This window comes from Euprymna scolopes, chromosome 5, assembly GCF_053919585.1.
Source record: "Euprymna scolopes isolate OS-2025 chromosome 5, ASM5391958v1, whole genome shotgun sequence".
In the NCBI taxonomy this organism is placed as follows: Eukaryota; Metazoa; Mollusca; class Cephalopoda; order Sepiida; family Sepiolidae; genus Euprymna; species Euprymna scolopes.
The window spans coordinates 176,058,470-176,080,346 of NC_136486.1; the positions used below are offsets into that span (position 1 = coordinate 176,058,470).

Consider the following 21,877-nt stretch of genomic DNA (forward strand, 5'->3'; position numbering starts at 1 on the left):
GTACTCGCCACCACACAACTGCAATGGACTGGACATGTCGCCAGAATTGAAAGCAATCGCATCCTAAAAATCCTATTGTATGGAGAATTGGAAAATCGGTACAGAAAGATTGGTCGGCCAAAACTCCGCTACAAGGATGTGATAAAGCACCACCTAAAGGCAATGAACATGAACACAAAAATTGGAAAGAGCAGCAGACCGAAGTTGCTGGTGCAGTAGTCTTCACAAAGAAAAGGCAGAAATAACGACAAAAATAAAGGCCAGGTCTGAACAAAAACATTACCAAAGGCAACAACCCTGGTAACTACCCATGCAATACTTGTGGGGAAATGCTACAACACTGTAGGATAAAGCACCAAGACTAGTCATCTTCAGTTATGAAGGACTGCATAATGATGATTATATATATATATATATACAGGGTGACCCCAGAAAAACAGGCCCCAACTCTAATTAGGCCCCGTTTCTTAGTGTTTTGTCCAAATGAAATGAAACTTTGGTCATAACTAGTTTATTATATTCAAAACATCACATCAAAACACTAGGGTCTTTGGCCTTTTTTTCTCTGTTCTACAGCGTATGTTCTAGACGGCCTCCATTTAGCTTTTATTTGGGGGGGGGGGTCACCCTACATATATATATATATATATATATATATATATAGGGTGTCCACAAAGTCTGGCTACATTATGTAGCCAGACTTTGTGGGCAAACTGTATATATATTTATATATATATATATATATATATATATATATATATATATATATATATACATACATACAGGGTGTCCACAAAGTCTGGCTACATTATGTAGCCAGACTTTGCGGCCAACCTGTATATATATATATATATATATATATATATCTACAGGGTGCCCACAAAGTCTGGCTACATAATGTAGCCAGACTTTGTGGACACCCTGTATATATATATATATATATATATATATATATATATATATATATATATATATATATAAAACAAGATACAATTTATTCAGTAGAATAATGTGGTCTTATGTGCCAATGGCTTCAAACAAATTAAATTGTTTTCAGGTTTTATAATCCTAGCTATTTGCTGAAGCTAAAAAGATGTAAATGTAAATGAAACCTACAATTACATGACTTATCTCTCGACTAATCCCCTAATCCCTTTAGAGGTAAGTTTAGACTTCAGACATCATCATGTGATAATCCCTGCAATAATGTTGAAAGTCTGAAATATTTTAAATAAGTGATTAACAAAGTTAAAAATAAAAATTTATATAAAAAAGATTTCTAATAAAATATTTAAAAAATGACAATGAAAAATATTTACAATAAGAAAAAAAAGTGTTTTTAAATATTTATTCAGATTGCAAATGTTTTACAAAACTAAAAATTAATGAGACGACTATTCAAAAATTATCCAGACTGAGGCTGGTTGTTTACTTAGAAATGAGCAATGGATCAAAGTGTAGTATCTGTTTTTATGTGTGTATATGTGTGTGAAGCTGTAGTACTGATATTATGGCTATAAAGTATTTATTAAGTGAATTTGGTTAGTTGTTGGGCCATTTTAGGTTGGTTTGTAAGTGATCGGTTTGTTGAAAAATAGTTTCCAATAGAAGAAACCCTAGAAGCATGTCACCACTGTGGACCTTGGAGTAATTACAACTGAGGAGCAAATAAAAACGAGTCAAAGAAGATTTCTAACTAAACAAAAAAAACACAAAAAATGACAATAAAATTAATTAATTTCCATAAACAAAAAATGACAATGAAAATAATTAATTAAAAAAAAATGACAATGAAAATAATTTACAAAAAAAAGGTGCATTTAAATATTTATCCAGACTTAAATGAGAAGAGTAGTTTGAAGAATGAAAATATTATAAATAATTAATCCTCATCTCAAAAATTCAGGAATATAGATGGACAATAGTTGAGCAACTCTTAATTAGTTAATATAAAAACTTTGCTAATTAGTTAATATAAAAACTTTGCTAATTAGTTAATATAAAAACTTTGCTAATCAGTTAATATAAAAACTTTGCTAATGAGTTAATATAAAAACTTTGCTAATCAGTCAATATAAAAACTTTGCTAATTAGTTAATATAAAAACTTTCCTAATTAGTTAATATAAAAACTTTGCTAATTAGTTAATATAAAAACTTTAATAATTAGTTAATATAAAAACTTTGCTAATTAGTTAATATAAAAACTTTGCTAATTAGTTAATATAAAAACTTTGCTAATTAGTTAATATAAAAACTTTCCTAATTAGTTAATATAAAAACTTTTCTAATTAGTTAATATAAAAACTTTAATAATTAGTTAATATAAAAACTTTGCTAATTAGTTAATATAAAAACTTTGCAAATTAGTTAATATAAAAGCTTTGCTAATCAGTTAATATAAAAACTTTGCTAATTAGTTAATATAAAAACTTTGCTAATTAGTTAATATAAAAACTTTGCTAATTAGTTAATATAAAAACTTTTCTAATCAGTTAATATAAAAACTTTGCTAATTAGTTAATATAAAAACTTTGCTAATTAGTTAATATAAAAACTTTGCTAATTAGTTAATATAAAAACTTTGCTAATTAGTTAATATAAAAACTTTGCTAATCAGTTAATATAAAAACTTTGCTAATTAGTTAATATAAAAACTTTGCTAATTAGTTAATATAAAAACTTTGCTAATTAATTAATATAAAAACTTTGTTAATTAGTTAATATAAAAACTTTCCTAATTAGTTAATATAAAAACTTTGCTAATTAGTTAATATAAAAACCTTGCTAATTAGTTAATATAAAAACTTTGCTAATTAGTTAATATAAAAACTTTGCTAATTAGTTAATATAAAAACTTTGCTAATTAGTTAATATAAAAACTTTGCTAATTAGTTAATATAAAAACTTTGCTAATCAGTTAATATAAAAACTTTGCTAATTCGTTAATATAAAAACTTTCCAAATTAGTTAATATAAAAACTTTGCTAATCAGTTAATATAAAAACTTTGCTAATTAGTTAATATAAAAACTTTTCTAATCAGTTAATATAAAAACTTTGCTAATGAGTTAATATAAAAACTTTGCTAATCAGTCAATATAAAAACTTTGCTAATTAGTTAATATAAAAACTTTCCTAATTAGTTAATATAAAAACTTTGCTAATTAGTTAATATAAAAACTTTGCTAATTAGTTAATATAAAAACTTTGCTAATTAGTTAATATAAAAACTTTGCAAATTAGTTAATATAAAAACTTTGCTAATTAGTTAATATAAAAACTTTGCAAATTAGTTAATATAAAAACTTTGCAAATTAGTTAATATAAAAACTTTGCTAATCAGTTAATATAAAAACTTTGCTAATTAGTTAATATAAAAACCTTGCTAATTAGTTAATATAAAAACTTTGCTAATTAGTTAATATAAAAACTTTGCTAATTAGTTAATATAAAAACTTTGCTAATTAGTTAATATAAAAACTTTGCTAATTAGTTAATATAAAAACTTTGCTAATTCGTTAATATAAAAACTTTCCAAATTAGTTAATATAAAAACTTTGCTAATCAGTTAATATAAAAACTTTGCTAATTAGTTAATATAAAAACTTTTCTAATCAGTTAATATAAAAACTTTGCTAATGAGTTAATATAAAAACTTTGCTAATCAGTCAATATAAAAACTTTGCTAATTAGTTAATATAAAAACTTTCCTAATTAGTTAATATAAAAACTTTGCTAATTAGTTAATATAAAAACTTTGCTAATTAGTTAATATAAAAACTTTGCTAATTAGTTAATATAAAAACTTTGCTAATTAGTTAATATAAAAACTTTGCAAATTAGTTAATATAAAAACTTTGCTAATTAGTTAATATAAAAACTTTGCAAATTAGTTAATATAAAAACTTTGCTAATCAGTTAATATAAAAACTTTGCTAATTAGTTAATATAAAAACCTTGCTAATTAGTTAATATAAAAACTTTGCTAATTAGTTAATATAAAAACTTTGCTAATTCGTTAATATAAAAACTTTCCAAATTAGTTAATATAAAAACTTTGCTAATCAGTTAATATAAAAACTTTGCTAATTAGTTAATATAAAAACTTTGCTAATCAGTTAATATAAAAACTTTGCTAATGAGTTAATATAAAAACTTTGCTAATCAGTCAATATAAAAACTTTGCTAATTAGTTAATATAAAAACTTTCCTAATTAGTTAATATAAAAACTTTGCTAATTAGTTAATATAAAAACTTTGCTAATTAGTTAATATAAAAACTTTGCTAATTAGTTAATATAAAAACTTTGCTAATTAGTTAATATAAAAACTTTTCAAATTAGTTAATATAAAAACTTTGCTAATCAGTTAATATAAAAACTTTGCTAATTAGTTAATATAAAAACTTTGCTAATTAGTTAATATAAAAACTTTGTTAATTAGTTTATATAAAAACTTTGCTATTCCCTCAGTGTCTCGAGTGAATGAGGTGACGTCAATTATTTCCTCATTTCTTTGTTTATAGAAAACAATTTTATTCAAAAAGATTTTCTAATTCCATTGTTTCAGTACACTAATACTCACTGGAATCAGTCCACAAAAAAAAAACTTATTTTTCTTCAATGCTTAATGTAACCCACAAAAACATTTATTTTTTATTTTGTTTTCTTTCATACTAGTATGGTAACCTAACGTTGCCCGGGATTGAATGATGATCAACGAATGTTTCACACTCCCATATTCTTATTGTCATCAAAATCGATGAAATATCCCATTTTTCAATCAAATCGATTGATTACCTGCTCTAGTTGGGGTCGCACCATGATGCAATTGGAGTAAGCTTCACATGCTTCCCTACAGCGACTTAGTTCACAATACATTGTAGTCTATATTGCACTGTAGAGAACCTACTGTTGATTTTACTTTTAAAAATGTATTATTTAATGTGAGTAAAATGTATACTCATATCCGAGTTCTACCAACGGCAACTTAATATAAGTCAAAATTTGATGCAGGTTCTTTCTGTATCAAATACATTTAGAAAATTGTTGTTTTTTTATTCTTTTTTCGGAGGAAGGTGAGTTGCATGTTCATACAGTCACGGAAACAGGGTGTAAGGAAAGAATTCCCAAAGCAATTGGTTCGAGAGGAGAAGCCATTAGAGTAGAACCATTGGTCGTTTATAGTGAATCTTCCACAAGACGTTTATGCTTTAGTTAAAAAAACCCAAAAAACAATGAAAAAGGGTTGATATGCCATAACAATGAAAAACCACACCAAACTTTTCTGAGATAAAAGTATTCTCTTGAGATTGATCTAAATAAAGAGTTGGTCAGTAGACCCCATCCTTAAAAAGAAAATGTTTAAACAATGCAATATTGCGATATCTGAATCAATATATGTATTCAAGGTAGCACAATAAAAAGACACTCCTGTGTATTCTTTCTTAAGGTTACTAATTACTGCACAATTCATTATATCTCTAATGATATAAGTCACATGATGAGAGTGACCAATCCTATGAGATGTTTTATGACGACACGAAAATTACAGATGAACGTTTCATTATTTCCACCTCGAAATAAATTGGAAGAGTTGCACATCGATACATAGAAATTAGATTTATTTTTTATTTTTAGATTGTTCTCTATTTTTTTCAAGAAGTAAATTATATATATATATATATATATATATATATATATATATATATATATATATATATATAATGCTGTATAGATTGGTTTCCTAGATGTAAATCCAACGAAACCCGCATGATTATTAAAGAGTGCTCAGTGGAGGATAGAGCTGGTAAATAGTCTGTTTAATATACAAACATTGTTGGCTACATATGAGCATACATTTTTCAGTGGAATCTCAACTCAAAGAGATCACTTCATTTGATCTGATGAGGTGGTCTCTCTGAATTGAGATTCCACTGAAACATGTATGGACATATGTAACCAATATTGTTTGTATAATAAATAGACTATATATATATATATTTAAATAAATCGAGATAAGTTTACCTTACAAGTGAAAATTTATTTTTCAGCTTAATTTTATTATGTGCATATATATATATATCTTCTTCTATATATATATATATATATATATATATATATAAAGCAAAGTGCGTTTGTGTGCATGCCTCACAAAAACTTTCAACACAAGCAACAGATTTTCACGAAATTGGTATCATTTTGAAGCTCAAACTTTCGGACGACAAATATTGAAAAATTGGCAAAAACATTAATTCCTTCACCCTCAACAGGACACTTTTCTACAGGAAGGGGCAGCAAAAAAACCGTTCCTTCATGACAGTCTAGCCAAATATGCATGCGCAAAAGACGTTGTGTACTTGAATTAGTTTAAATATTATAAAAACCAACGCAAATTTGCTTACACGATCATGGCACAATGGTCAAAGTGGCCGCGTTGTTATCTTAAGATTGTAGGTTCGATCCGAGGTATCAGATAAATTTTTATTTTTATTTTTATTTTTAAAGGTTTAATATTGAAACAGGGTTATTTACGCCATTTTTTTGTTTTTTGTTTTTTCCATGAAGTTCAGTTTTTTTTTGTTTTTTGTTTTTTCCATCAAGTTCACTGTTTTTTTTTTGTTTTTTGTTTTTTCCATCACGTTCACTGTTTTTTTGTTTTTGTTTTTTATCGCTTTTTTTAATATTCAAACAGGGTTATTACTTTGCTTATTCTTTAGTTTCCATTTTGTCTTGATTTACCCTGCCAACACACACACACACCTCCAAACACCCAGGCAACACACCGGGCACCCCCGCTAGTCTAAATATATAAAAGACAAAAATGTGTGTGCATATTTTTTGTATGTCCAGCAAAGGCTTTTTTTGCCGGGCTTTTCGGGGGGGGGGTTACAATGTCTTAGAACTATTTATATACCCTCTAGATCATAATATCTACGATTTGTGAAGGGACGTCATGTTTAGATTTATTTTGATCGACTTTTATAAAACTTGCGCGATTTCGTTGTGTCGCGTGTTTGTTTGGCTTTTTAGTATAAATAAAGTGAAACTAAACTGAAACGTTGTGTGTTCGCAGCCTTTGCAACAGGGACGTCCAGAAAGCTTTCGATCAATGCAGTGAAAACCATCATATCAGACAATTGCTTTCATTTGGACACCCCCATTTTTATGGGGAGCTGGTTTTCTCCCCAACCTAACATCTTGGGGAAACAAAACCAAACAACTGCCTCGCAGCCAAAATTAACTGCTTGACAACAAAATGTTTGACCTCATTAAATCTGTCAATTCACTTTTTAGGTAAGTCTTCAAGCTCTTTTTTTTTTTCGCTTTCGCCTCAAGGATTCAGGTTCAAACCTACCTCCCTCCCCAAAACTTTTTCTTTCCAAACACCGGGCAATGCCAGACCATTCGTACTGCATCACGTTCGTTTTTTTAATTGTTTTTTTTTCATCATGTTCGCTGTTTTTTTTATTGTTTTGTTTTCCCAATTTTTCTTTTTAAGTTTTGACACTATTTTTTTATAATATTTAAACAGGGTTATTACTTTACTTTGCTTTGATTTTACCTCCCCCACACACACACACCTCTAAACACCCGGGCAATGCCGGGTAGCCCCTGCTAGTCTATCTATATAAAAGGCAAAATGTGTGTGTGTGTGTGTGTGTGTGTGTGTGTGCGTGTGTGTGTGCGTGTTTGTATGTCTCGCAAAAACTTTTGCCAGAGGTGACGGATTTCACGGGATCGGTATCATTTTGAAACTCGACCCTTCGGACGACAAATATCAAAAATTGGCTAAAAACATTAATTCCTTCATTCTCACTGGACACTTTTCTACAGGGAGGGATAGTAAAAAATCGTTCCTTCATGACAATTTAGCCATATATGTATGCGCTAAAAATGGTCTTTCTTGAATTAGTTAAATATGAAAAAAAAAAAACCCAATTTCTGTGACGCGGTAATAATAATAATAATAATAATAGCTCAGTCAGTAAAGTAACAGCGTCGTTATCGCACATATAAAGATTGCACGTTTGAGCCGAGATGAAAGATTTTTTTTTTCGATTTTTAAAGTTTGAATATTGAAATGGTTATTCATGCCATTTTTTCAATCTTTTTTTTCCATTATGTTTGCTGGGTTTTTTTTTTGGGGGGGGGGTATAATTTTTTTTTTAAAAGAAGTTTAAGAGTTTTTTTTATAATATTTAAACAGTGTTATTACATTTGCTTTTTTTTATTTTCCATTTTGTTTTGATTTACCCCCCCCCCAACATACACACACCTCAAAACACCCGGGCAACGCCAGGTACCCCTGCTAGTCTATATATAAATAAAAGCGAAAATGTGTGTTAGTGTGTGTGTGTGTGTGTGCATTTTTCTGTATGTCCGCCAAAGGCTTTTTCCACCAGGCTTCTTGGTTGGCTCACTCCTTAAAACTTTTTATATGCTAATAATATCTACAACTTAAGAACGGGGGCCGCGGCTATCTTTAATTTGCCCGACTTCTACGAGCTATTTTTGAGATATTCTTCGTTACACTTTTCAGTATAAAAAAGCAAATGATGGGGCAAGGGAAACAAAAACTGGCTTGCAGCACAAAACTAGGTCAAATATCACGTGACTTAACTTTCTCGCACCTGCCAATTTCACTTTATAAATGTTAACTTATGACACTTATGACTTCCTCTCCCCTCGTGGCCGAGATGATTAGGTCTTAGGGTTTTTTCCCCCTTTCGTTTCCACCTTCGCATCAAGGCTTCGGGGTTCAAGCCTACCTTCCTACTAAATTTTTTCTTTCTTTTACACCTCCAAACACCCGGCCAACGTTTTGTTTTCAAACAGGGTTGTTTTAATCTACCCCCAACACACACACACCTCCAAACACCCGGGCAACGCCGGATACCCCCCCCCCCGCTAGTCTATAAATATAAAAGCGAAAATGTTTGTGTGTGTGTGTGCGTTTTCATGTATGTCCAAGAAAGGCTTCTTTCCGAGAACCGATCGGTCGCCTCACAATTTCTTAAAACTTTTTATATCATGCCTAAATGATAATATCTACGAGTTAACAACCAAGGTCGTTTGCCCGACTTTGACAAGATAAATATTCAACAATTTTCGATCGCCGTATATGCATTAAGCTTTTTCGTATAATAATAAAAGCGAAACGGAGCTTGGTGCGATCGCCGGGAACGTCCAAAAGCAATCAGATTTGATCAATGTGGAGTTTCTCCTTATATCAGACAATTGCTATTCAATTTGGACAATCCCCTTTTTTATGGGGAGCTGATTTCCCCCCAACATCTTGGGGAAACAAAAAAATAAAAATAGCGTTCCCGCAGTAAATAAAATACTACCCCGCAGTCAAACTTGACCTCATTAAGTCATTAAAATGGGCACCCGCCAATTCTAAATACTCAAATAAATTCAAACATGTTTCCGTTAGTATTTCGTGGTGGCCCAGTGGTTAACGTTGCACGTTTTTTTTCACATTTTAATTTCCAACTTTGCTTCAAGGGTTCGATTCTTCATACTTACTTACCAAAACTTTTTTATTTTAACCCCCCCCCCGACACAAACACCCGGATGACCACACACACCTCCAAACACCCGAGCAATGCAGGGTACCTCCCGCTAGTCGAATAACATTAGATTAATGTACAATCATTGTTATAATATGCAAGTGACCTCCCTTGAATGTAGCTTCCTTGTCGAATACCATTAGATTAATATATAATATTGGTATAATATGCAAGTGATCTCCCTTGGATGTAGCTTCATTGTCGAATACCATTAGATTAATATACAATCATCTATATATATATAAGCGAAAATGTATGTGTGTGTGTGTGTTTGTGTGTATGTATGTATGTTTGTGTGTCTGCTAAAAACTTTCGACACACGGAACGAAAATTCACAAACTCGGTATCATATCGAAGCCCCATCCTTCGCTTGAAAAATATCGAAAAATTGGCCAAAAACGTTAACTTTTTCACCCCGAAATCGACAATTTTCCACAGGGGGGGGGTCAACAAAAACGGGTTTCTCGTAACGATGCCCGATTCTACGCATGCGTCAGATGACGTCATGACCTGATTTACTTTAAATAGTTGAAAAAACCAAACACATTTCATCTCCGTCGCTTTAGCACAGTTGGTTAGCCTGTTTGTTCATTATCTAAACGTTTTGGCTTCGAATCGTGGTGTGAGATGTTTTTTTTTTTTCAATTTTTTAAATTTAAATATTGAACTTAAATATTATTTAAGCCATTTTTCACATAACGTTCGTTTTCCTGGTTTTTCTTTTTTTTTTTCTTCGCTTATTCTTAGTGACACCAGGGTATCCACCGATTTTTTTAATTTTAATATTGAAATAGACTTATTTAAGCCATTTTTTACGTATTCGTTTGCCTTACGTTAGATTTTTTTGTGTTTTTTTTATGTTTTGATTACCCCCCCCTTAATTAAAATGATGTTTTCTTTTCTTACTTCGCTTATAACAATGCTTACATCGTCGTCGTAACGCTCGACGACTTTCAAACATCTTTCACTAATTCATTCTGGCTGGCCGATTTCATTTTCAAACTTCGCCTCAGGGCTTCGGGTTCCATCCCCGCCCCCCGGTTTCTTTTTTATTTAACACCACACACACCTACAAACACCCGGGCAACGCCGGGTACCCCTCGCTTGTCTATATATATAAAAGCGAAAATGTATGTATGTATGTATGCTTGTGTGTCTGCTAAAAACTTTCGACAGACAGAAGAAAAATTCACAAATTTGGTCTCGTGGTGTGAGATGTCTTTTTTTTATTTTTCAGATGTTTAAAGATGTTTTAACGTTCGTTTTTCTGGTTTTTTTCATCACATTCGCATTTTCATTTTTTGTTTTTCCGATTTAAAGAAATTTTAGCATCATTCGTTTGCCTTACGTTAGTTTTTTTTTTTTTTTTTCGAATTTTTTAAGTTTTAACATGTTTTTATAATATTTAAACAGGGTGATTACTTCGTTTATTCTTTTGTTTTGATTTACCCCACCTCCACTCCGCCCAAGCACACACATCTCTAAACACCCGGGCAACGCCGGGTACCCCGCTAGTCTATATATATAAAAGGCAAATGCGCGCATGCATTTTTTGTATGTCTCGAAAAGGCTTTTTTCGCCGACGGTCCCAGGGGGGGGGGGTACTATCGCTTAGAACTTTTTATATAGCCCCTAAATCATAATATCAAAGATTTGCGAATGCGCGTTGCGTCTAGATTTATTTACGTCGATTTTTACAAAATTATTGCTATTTCAGCCCATCTTGTGTTCGTTCAGCTTTTTTTTAATGAGGTCAAATAGAAGTAGCAGAGTTAACTTTTATTGCAGGCACGTGTCAATTCTGTTTTTACTTAAATAAATAAATTCAAACGTGTTTCAGCTACTCCTTGTTGCTGGCCGAGTGGGTAACGTGTCAAGTTTTTTTGCACACTTTATCTAAAGGTTGTGAGTTCGAATCGTGGTGTGAGATGTCTTTTTTTTTTTCGATTTTTAAAGGTTTAATATTGAAACAGGGCTATTTAAGCCATTTTTCACGTTTTATGTCTTTTTTTGTTTTTGTTTTTCAGATTTTTTAAAGAAGTTTTAATGTTTGTTTTTCTGGGTTTTTTTTTTTTCATCACATTCGTGTTTTCTTTTTTTGTTTTTCCGATTTTAAAAAATTTTAACATCGTTCGTTTGCCTTACGTTAGTTTTTTTTGTTTTGTTTTTTTCGATTTTTTAAGTTTTAACATTTTTTTTTATAATATTTAAATAGGGTGATTACTTCACTTATTCTTTTGTTTTGATTTAAGCACACACACCTCTAAACACCCGGGCAATGCTGGGTAACCCTACTAGTCCATATATATAAAAGCGAAAATGTGTGTATGTATGTATGTATGTATGTATGTATGTATGTGTGTTTGTATGTCTCGCAAAAACTTTCGACATGGGTCACGGATTTTCACAAGATTGCTATCATTTTAAAGCTCGATTCTTCGCCCGACAAATATCGAAAAATTGGCCAAAAACATTCATTCTTTCACCTTAAAATCATCAGTTTTTTAAGTTTTAACATTCATTTTATATAAAATATTTAATAATTTACAATTTAATATTTAAAAATATTTAATTCGCTTATTCTTATGTTTTGATTAACACTCCCCCCCTGCCCGAGCACACACACCTCTAAACATCCGGGCAACGCCGGGTATCCCCCGCTAGTATATATACAAATGACAAAAGGTCTATATTCCAAATTTCAAGATGTTGCCCATCTTACCATTTATTTGTTTAAGCATGTTGAAATGTTCAATTCTTGACAGCATCTGTTTCATAGGATAGAATCATTCATGTAATTATTATGTCAATTTTTTAATTTATTCTGCCCTTAACTCATTAGTAGAAAAGGAACTCAGCAACTTTAAAATGAAAATAAAAAGGACAGAGAAGTTGCAATAGTGTTTTCTTTAGTTGTGCCATCTTTCTGGTGTAACTAAAAAAACGCAATTGTAACATCTTAAAATTTAGAATATAGACCTTTTGTCATTTATTTGTACATGCTCTGTAGTTACATCGAGCTTCATAAATTAAAGGATTGGTATAAATAAAAGTTGAATTATAATTGAATACACATATTTCCCCATATATATATATATATATATATATATATATATATATATATATATATATATATATATATATATATTTATTTACCAGTGGTGAAAAAACCGGACTAAAGTGCTCAATGTGTAGTCAGAGCAGTATATAGGAAATTTATTACTGTGAGTCCAGAATGAGTTTACAAATTGTTTCAACTAGAGGAAAATCCTCAAAGAGAGGAAAAATCCAACTAGCATCATCAGAATTCATAGATGGACTCACAGTAATAAATTTCCTATATATATATATATATATATATATATATATATATATATATATATATATATATATATGCAAAATTTTAAATTAATTAAATATATATATATAAGCAAAATTCTAAATTTAACGGTTTGAAGACTAAAACAAGTGCAGATTTTTTTTTAATGAATAAACATATGTATTTAAAATTAAATTCGATATTTTTATTCATAAGAGAATCTTCATCAGGGAATACAGTTTTTTTTTTTAATGAATAAACATATGTATTTAAAATTAGATTCGATATTTTTATTCATAAGAGAATCTTCATCAGGGAATACAGTTTTTTTTTTCTTTTTACATACTATGATGATGGTGGAGATTATGCTTGGCACATATTTCCTGATGAAGATTTTGTTATGAATCGAAACATCGAATTTAATTTTAATAAATAAATATGTTTATTTATTGAAAAGAAAAAAATTCTGCACTTGTTTTGGTCTTTAAATTTTGAATTTTGCATTCCATATCAACAGTACTTTTATACAGTAGACTTTTTATCATTTTATTTATATATATATATATATATATATATATATATGTTTGCTTGGAGAGTAGAAATCAATATGTAAGTGTGTGTGGCATGTTCAATCGTTGAATGATGCACTTTTCATAAAAAGAGATAAACGCTTAGTCAACCAAAAACATTAGTCAGAAACGCATGAGGACTTGTTATTCACTGAGTACCACAAAAGGTTTGGTTTGGTTGTTTGGTTTTACGGCATATCACCCCTTTTCGGGTTATTTAATGCTGAATCCAATTATTTTGGAAACATTTTTTAATGCTTCAAGTTTTTTATATCTTCAAATATTTATTTGTTTGGTTTGGTTGTTTTACAGCATATCAACCTTTTTTCAGGTTATTTAATGAAGAATCCAGTTATTTTGGAAACAGTATTTATGTTGCATTCAGTTATTTTGGAAACAGTATTTATGTTGCATTCAGTTATTTTGGAAACAGTATTTATGTTGCATTCAGTTGTTTTGGAAACAGTATTTATGTTGCATTCAGTTGTTTTGGAAACAGTATTTATGTTGCATTCAGTTGTTTTGGAAACAGTATTTATGTTGCATTCAGTTGTTTTGAAAACAGTATTTATGTTGCATTCAGTTGCATTCAGTTGTTTTGGAAACAGTATTTATGTTGCATTCAGTTGCATTCAGTTGTTTTGGAAACAGTATTTATGTTGCATTCAGTTGCATTCAGTTATTTTGGAAACAGTATTTATGTTGCATTCAGTTATTTTGTAGACAAGTGTTATTCTTCAAGCTCTTTTTATCTTCAATCACTACTTTGTAGTGTTTGGTTGTTTTCTAGTAGATTTTATCGTTTTGTTCCCTGCTCTGCAGAACATGAATGAGTTTTGCAATGGGAGAGGGAAAAGAGTTACAGTATTAATGTTTGGTACATTTTAAGTTAGAAAACCAGTCAGGAAGTGGGGGAGATAGAAAGAGAAAGAGAAAATGGGAAGAAGGAAAAGGGGGGTTGTTTTTGTTTTTGGTTTTGCAGAACATAATTAAGTTTTGCAAAAGGAAGAAGAAAAACAAAATCATCAATGTTAGGTGCATTTCATCTCAGGAAGCCAATATCTCCAGACAGCCTGATCTTGTAGCACCAGCCACAAAAATTTGTAGTGGCTTGAAAAGTGACTATGCAGGGATAATGCCTTTTACTGTTGACTCGTGAAGAGCAATTAACCTTTTAAAGTATATAACATGTATACACATACATTTGCATGTTCAAACAAACACCAAGAATATGTGAAGATATTAAGTATAACTCGAAGCATAAAAGCTTCTATTAAAAACTAGAAGATGAACCCAGCGTTGCCCGTAACATTAATTTTTCCTAAAAAAAAAGAAATGAAGTAAAAAACACGGAATAATATTTCTAAATAGAACAATTAAAACGATTCTACTGCCGCAAAAAATTATTAACATCGATCTAATCATTAAAATAAATTTTCTTTAATGTAATATGCAAATGATGTTACTTATTGAATGCAGATTTCTTTTAAATGATACATATAAGAATATCTATAGAAATCATGCTGGAATAAAGGTGTATACACATCCGTTTTCAAAATGAAAATTAATTTGCAAAACATTGTATCTTTTATATCTCACTACTGATGCAATTCTCTATCTATATAAAAGTCAAGTACGTCCAAGGATGGAATACTGTTGCCATATCTGGGCAGGAGCTGCCAAAAACAGCCTATCATGCCTTGACAGAGTACAAAATAGACTTCGTGGTTTAGTGGGGGATGCCCTTTTCTCTACCCTGCAACCCCTCTCTCACAGAAGAGACGTTGCGAGCCTATCCTTGTTTTATCGTTATTTTCATGGCAGGTGCTCGTCTGAACTCCAATCTCTGTTCCCTCTCGCCAATCTTTCACGAAAAACACCCGTCTAGCTGAATCCACTGTGAAAAATTTCCCCCACTCTATATCTGTGCCTAAATCAAAACGCAAATTCCATGAACAAAGCTTCTTTCTTAGAACTGCACGCCTGTGGAACTCTGTTCCGTCTGCCTGCTTCCCTCCGGACTACAACTTGGATGTGTTCAAGTCTAATGTTAACAAATTCCTAATGAACCGCCTCCTTAAGTAAACACTTCATCAAATCTCCACACTAACGTAATGTACTTGCAATAACCCTTATTCCCGAGTGGCTTCCGGGCCTTGATAAGTGGTGATCACTGTGTAAAAAAAAAAAAAACAAAAAAAAAACATATTAATTGTGAACGAACAAACAGACAGGAATACAACTTTAGTATAATAGATACGTTTAAGTGTGTGCGTGCGATGTATACATACATATAATATTTTTTTGAATTTTTTATGTAACATGTGTTGCATGCACTGGGTAATACCAAATTACTTTGCTTAGGAGTTAAGGGTTAGGTGGTCTGTTTGACAGGAAGCTTAAGAAATTCATTCTTTTCTCTAAAGTCTGAGCTATGTTTTTATTACTGATAGGATAGACAAAAAAGTAATTTTTCAGCAAAGTTGACATTGGCAACGAGGAGTCTAGTTGACATCCATGAAGATATCGGGCAGTAGATACATATTTTATGTTGAATAACAGAACTTAAAGGATAGAAAGGCATAGCTGATAAAATTTCTTTGGAAAAAGGGGTTTGAGAAAGAGAAAGAGAAAGAAAGAAAAAGAGAATTAAAGAGAAAAATGGGTTTTAGGGAGAGAAAGGAAGGAAAGAAAAAAAAAGAAAGACAATAGAGGAGAAAGAGTAATCTTCCAATGATAGAGGAGGAAATGCTTATCTCAAAGAGATACTGGTAAGAATTAGAATTCCGTAAAAAAAATTGTGTTTGGAAATAAAAAGGATTTGCTTGCATTGAAGAGAGAACTTCTGCTGACCATCGAAGAGGACATACCTCAGCTTTGAGCTCTTGCCCAGAGCTAGATAACATTCCCGAAATAGCGAAGTTGAAAAGCTCTTTCTCCTCTGAGAAGCTGTTTGGACGAACCTAAGTTGAAAAGATCCTGCATCTTGAAACTGTTAAGAACCTGATCAATTAACTTTGATTTGCACAAATTGTACTCGAATATATCTTATAAATAATCATTCTCGTTTATAAAAATATATCTTATAAATAATCATTCTCGTTTATAAAAATATATCTTATAAATAATCATTCTCGTTTATAAAAATATATCTTATAAATAATCATTCTCGTTTATAAAAATATATCTTATAAATAATCATTCTCGTTTATAAAAAAATATCTTATAAATAATCATTCTCGTTTATAAAAATATATCTTATAAATAATTATTCTCGTTTATAAAAAAAATGATCTCTAAGTTTTAATCAAATTGTGATTTGAAAACATACTTATTTACAGCTTTGACACCACAACCAGTCATTCACCAAAGCAGCAACAAGAAGAACTCAAATCACAGCATCTGATGACAAACGACTAAACAGCGTGCTAAAGGTATTGCCTCATGGACTTCGGGCCATGCGTGTTCTGAGCATCAGAGCAGTAGTTTCAGGGACAGGTAAGTGTCTGATTGCATTTTGAAGGTCCCATCACTTGACGAAGATAAAAGTGCAGCCACAGGGACTTAGAGTTAGTGCACATTTTCTTGCCATATGTACGACCAGACCACAGTAGGTTAGTTTTTAGTCCCCAAATGGTACATATTAGAGGCAGTGGTATATTATTGACCTGGCAAGGTCACAGGGGAGACAATCAAGCAAAAAGAAAAAAACCCTGAGCAAAATTAATCGCAAAGCAGCAGAACTAAAGCTGGCTTGCCAGGACACTATATATACAAATGTAGGCAAATTTGAGCATATTTTATTGGTTTGAAAATATATGTTCTTTTTCACCAGTCATCATAAAATTTTAACCATAGAATAGTATTATAATCTTCAAAAAGCCTACAAATGTTCATGTTATTTCATCCCATAAAACCAAAGATATGAGCATTTTAATATTCAATTTGGCTACGAGTGTAGATATATCCATATATATATATATTTCCCCAAAACCTCTGGCTTTGATCGAGGAGGGATTAAAACTTGCTGCTATGGTTTCAAATGATCTGAAATAACAGCAAGGGAAGACTTGATTCCAAATATTTCTCATATGTTATACTCCTCTCTTTTGGAAATAGGGTACGATTATGAATATCTCCAGTATCAAATAATCCTTATACGCTGTGAAATTTACTTTATGTATGAAAACCAGAGAGGAGATATAACATATGAGAAATATTTGGAACCAAGTCTCCTCTTGCTGTTATTTTAGATCATTTGAAACGATAGCAAGTTTTTGTCTCCTCTCCATCAAAACCAGATGTTTTGGGGAAATATCAGATATTTTGTAATTCATATGTGAAATTAGGAAAACAAATGACTATGATTAAAATATTAGTAAAAGTGCAGTATCTTTCTACACACAAAATTTCCTTTAAAATTACAACTATCATAGGTTTTTGAGGGTGTTAAAAACGAAAATAGCAGTTAAAATTCCAGGAAATAAGTAGTTTCCAAGATACGAAGAAATAATAGTTTCAAAAAGTGGGGGATTACTTGTCTGTATCAATTTAATGTAAAATTAACACTCACTTTATAACCAGCTGGGAGGGGAGGGGGGCGTCTGTTATTTTTTTATGGGGTGGTGTTTGATGGTAATTATGGCCTGGTAAACCAACGCAAAATCTATCTTCAAAAACTTGTTTTCTATAGGCTTTCGGGTGTGCTGAAAACGAATATCGCATTTAAATTTTCTGCAAATAATTATTACTAGTAGGAATATTTGGTTTTATCTAATTTGGTTAAAATAAAAATCAACCGACAACAAAACCTTATGAAATTTTAATAGTATTTCTTTCTGATAATACTGGAAACGGATTGAAATCATGTTTGCGTATTTGTTTGCCTCTTCATAACCAAATACTTTAAAATGATATGAAAAGGAGTTTTGTGGTTGTAAAAACACTTCTAATATTGAGTTCGACATTTTGTTACTATGTTTGAAAATGGGCATTTTTAGCAAAAGTATTTGGACAGGTGTTTCGGATTAGAAATCGATCCGTACTCACACATGATCAGTGGAAGAAAGAACAACTGGTCTTGAATATTTCTGCCATGATTTAATTGTGTCTTTTAATTGTTTTTTATCGCCGTTCACCCATTCTGCGAGCAATGGAAACATTCGTGTCAGCAAAGACATCCTGGATAAAACAGAAACAATTAAATGATTAGTTGTTAAAACATTCAAATCGACTTGCATCAACGTTAGAATCGACAATAAGCAAAAGAACATTTTTAGAACTTCCGGTTGAATTGTGAACAAAGCAATGAACTGTATATGCACGTTTGTAATTTTGCATTTGAGCCTTTTTTTTTTTTTTAATAAAAAAAAAAAAAAACGGTGGGGGAGGGAGTGGTACTTATAAAAAGTTTCACTAGTAGCTGTTTTTTTTTTTTTTTTTTTTTTTTTTCAATAAGAAGCTTTAACTTATCATAAACAACAAAAGCTTTAATTTATCATTAATGAACGTATATACCATGCACTGGATAAGACAGGTGAAGCCAGAGCTGTATCCCTTGATCTATCCAAGGCCTTTGATAAAGTCTGGCATGAAGGGCTGCTAATGAAAATCAAATTATATGCTATAACTGGATGAGTACTAAATATAATTAGATCCTTCTTAAACAATAGGACCATCTAGGTTATCATTGATGGACGTTCATCAAACAGCATAATATTAATGCTGAAGTGCCTAAGGGGTCGATCCTTGGACCACTATTATTCCAGATATTCATCAATGACTTCCCCAATAATATTGAGTCTGAGATGATTCGCTGATGATACAATGCTCTATAACATGAATGACGGAAGAATGAATATACACAAATCCAAAACAATTGCTGAAATCTTAGAAAATGACCTCCAGATCGTAGTTGAATGAGGACGTAAATAGATGGTGACATTATTTAATGCTAGTAAGACTAAGCTGCTCTCCTTTAACAATTACAAGAAACTTCTCTAACCACAGATATCCATGACAAGTAACTCACTTCCTGAAAATTCTTCCTTCAAACTCCTCAGCTTAACATTCACAGGAAATATGAACTGGAATAAATATATTGAGGACATTGCGAAGGCTACTGCAAGGAAAGTGGGCTTCCTCTATCGTGCTAGAAAACTGCTCACACCTGAGAGTATCCAGTACCTCTATAAGGCCACCATTTGCCCATAGGCTGGTGCATCTACCACTCGTCTCTCCCTCTTGGATAGGGTCCAAAAAAGGGTCTCCAATCTAATAGATCCCACTTTGTCAACGAGGCTCCAACCCTGTCCCATCACCGCAATGCTGCATTCCTGTGCCTGTTCTACAAGTATTTTAATGGAATGTGCTCTGATGAACTTATTGCACATGTGCCTTCTTGGAATGCATATCCCAAACAAACCTGCTTAGCAACAAAATCATACGCCTTCACTGCTGAGCTCCCTAAATGTCAGAAAATAGCTTCTTCCCTAGACCAGCTAGACTTTGGAATTCTCTTCTGCTACCTGCTTCTCAAACTGTACTGATATGCAGAAGTTTAAATGCAACATAAACCAACATCCTAATATTTCTTAGGTATGTTCCAATTAGTAGCCCCTTATGTCCATGTGGTAATATGTCTTGTTTGGGGTGAAGGTGAGTAAAAGTATATAATATAAATCTCACCTGTCTGTTTAAGTGTATGTATGTATGTATGTTTGTCTGTTTAAATGTATGTATGTTTGTCTGTTTAAGTGTATGTTTGTTTGTCTGTTTAAGTGTATGTATGTTTGTCTGTTTAAATGTATGTATGTTTGTCTGTTTAAGTGTATGTTTGTTTGTCTGTTTAAGTGTATGTATGTTTGTCTGTTTAAATGTATGTATGTTTGTCTGTTTAAATGTATGTATGTTTGTCTGTTTAAGTGTATGTTTGTTTGTCTGTTTAAATGTATGTATGTTTGTCTGTTTAAATGTATGTATGTTTGTCTGTTTAAATGTATGTATGTTTGTCTGTTTAAGTGTATGTATGTTTGTCTGTTTAAATGTATGTATGTTTGTCTGTTTAAATGTATGTATGTTTGTCTGTTTAAGTGTATGTATGTTTGTCTGTTTAAGTGTATGTATGTTTGTCTGTTTAAATGTATGTATGTTTGTCTGTTTAAGTGTATGTATGTTTGTCTGTTTAAGTGTATGTATGTTTGTCTGTTTAAGTGTATGTATGTTTGTCTGTTTAAGTGTATGTATGTTTGTCTGTTTAAATGTATGTATGTTTGTCTGTTTAAATGTATGTATGTTTGTCTGTTTAAATGTATGTATGTTTGTCTGTTTAAATGTATGTATGTTTGTCTGTTTAAATGTATGTATGTTTGTCTGTTTAAATGTATGTATGTTTGTCTGTTTAAGTGTATGTTTGTTTGTCTGTTTAAATGTATGTATGTTTGTCTGTTTAAATGTATGTATGTTTGTCTGTTTAAATGTATGTATGTTTGTCTGTTTAAGTGTATGTTTGTTTGTCTGTTTAAATGTATGTATGTTTGTCTGTTTAAATGTATGTATGTTTGTCTGTTTAAGTGTATGTATGTTTGTCTGTTTAAATGTATGTATGTTTGTCTGTTTAAATGTATGTATGTTTGTCTGTTTAAATGTATGTATGTTTGTCTGTTTAAATGTATGTATGTTTGTCTGTTTAAGTGTATGTTTGTTTGTCTGTTTAAATGTATGTATGTTTGTCTGTTTAAATGTATGTATGTTTGTCTGTTTAAGTGTATGTATGTTTGTCTGTTTAAGTGTATGTATGTTTGTCTGTTTAAATGTATGTATGTTTGTCTGTTTAAATGTATGTATGTTTGTCTGTTTAAATGTATGTATGTTTGTCTGTTTAAGTGTATGTATGTTTGTCTGTTTAAATGTATGTATGTTTGTCTGTTTAAATGTATGTATGTTTGTCTGTTTAAGTGTATGTATGTTTGTCTGTTTAAGTGTATGTATGTTTGTCTGTTTAAATGTATGTATGTTTGTCTGTTTAAGTGTATGTATGTTTGTCTGTTTAAGTGTATGTATGTTTGTCTGTTTAAGTGTATGTATGTTTGTCTGTTTAAGTGTATGTATGTTTGTCTGTTTAAATGTATGTATGTTTGTCTGTTTAAATGTATGTATGTTTGTCTGTTTAAATGTATGTATGTTTGTCTGTTTAAATGTATGTATGTTTGTCTGTTTAAATGTATGTATGTTTGTCTGTTTAAATGTATGTATGTTTGTCTGTTTAAATGTATGTATGTTTGTCTGTTTAAATGTATGTATGTTTGTCTGTTTAAGTGTATGTATGTTTGTCTGTTTAAATGTATGTATGTTTGTCTGTTTAAATGTATGTATGTTTGTCTGTTTAAATGTATGTATGTTTGTCTGTTTAAGTG

General features: G+C 30.9%; 1 protein-coding gene across 4 annotated transcripts in view; it reads right to left on the minus strand.

Moving 5' to 3' along the window:
* LOC145277047 (uncharacterized) overlaps positions 1 to 21,877 on the minus strand; it is a 580,935-nt gene that overhangs the window by 527,336 nt on the left and 31,722 nt on the right. For all 4 annotated transcript variants that reach the window (XM_080128690.1, XM_080128687.1, XM_080128688.1 and 1 more), the window contains one exon: positions 18,513 to 18,644. In XM_080128690.1, the coding sequence (XP_079984816.1) occupies positions 18,513 to 18,643 (131 nt within the window). In that variant the 5' untranslated portion in view covers position 18,644. The remainder of the gene's footprint in view (positions 1 to 18,512; positions 18,645 to 21,877) is intronic.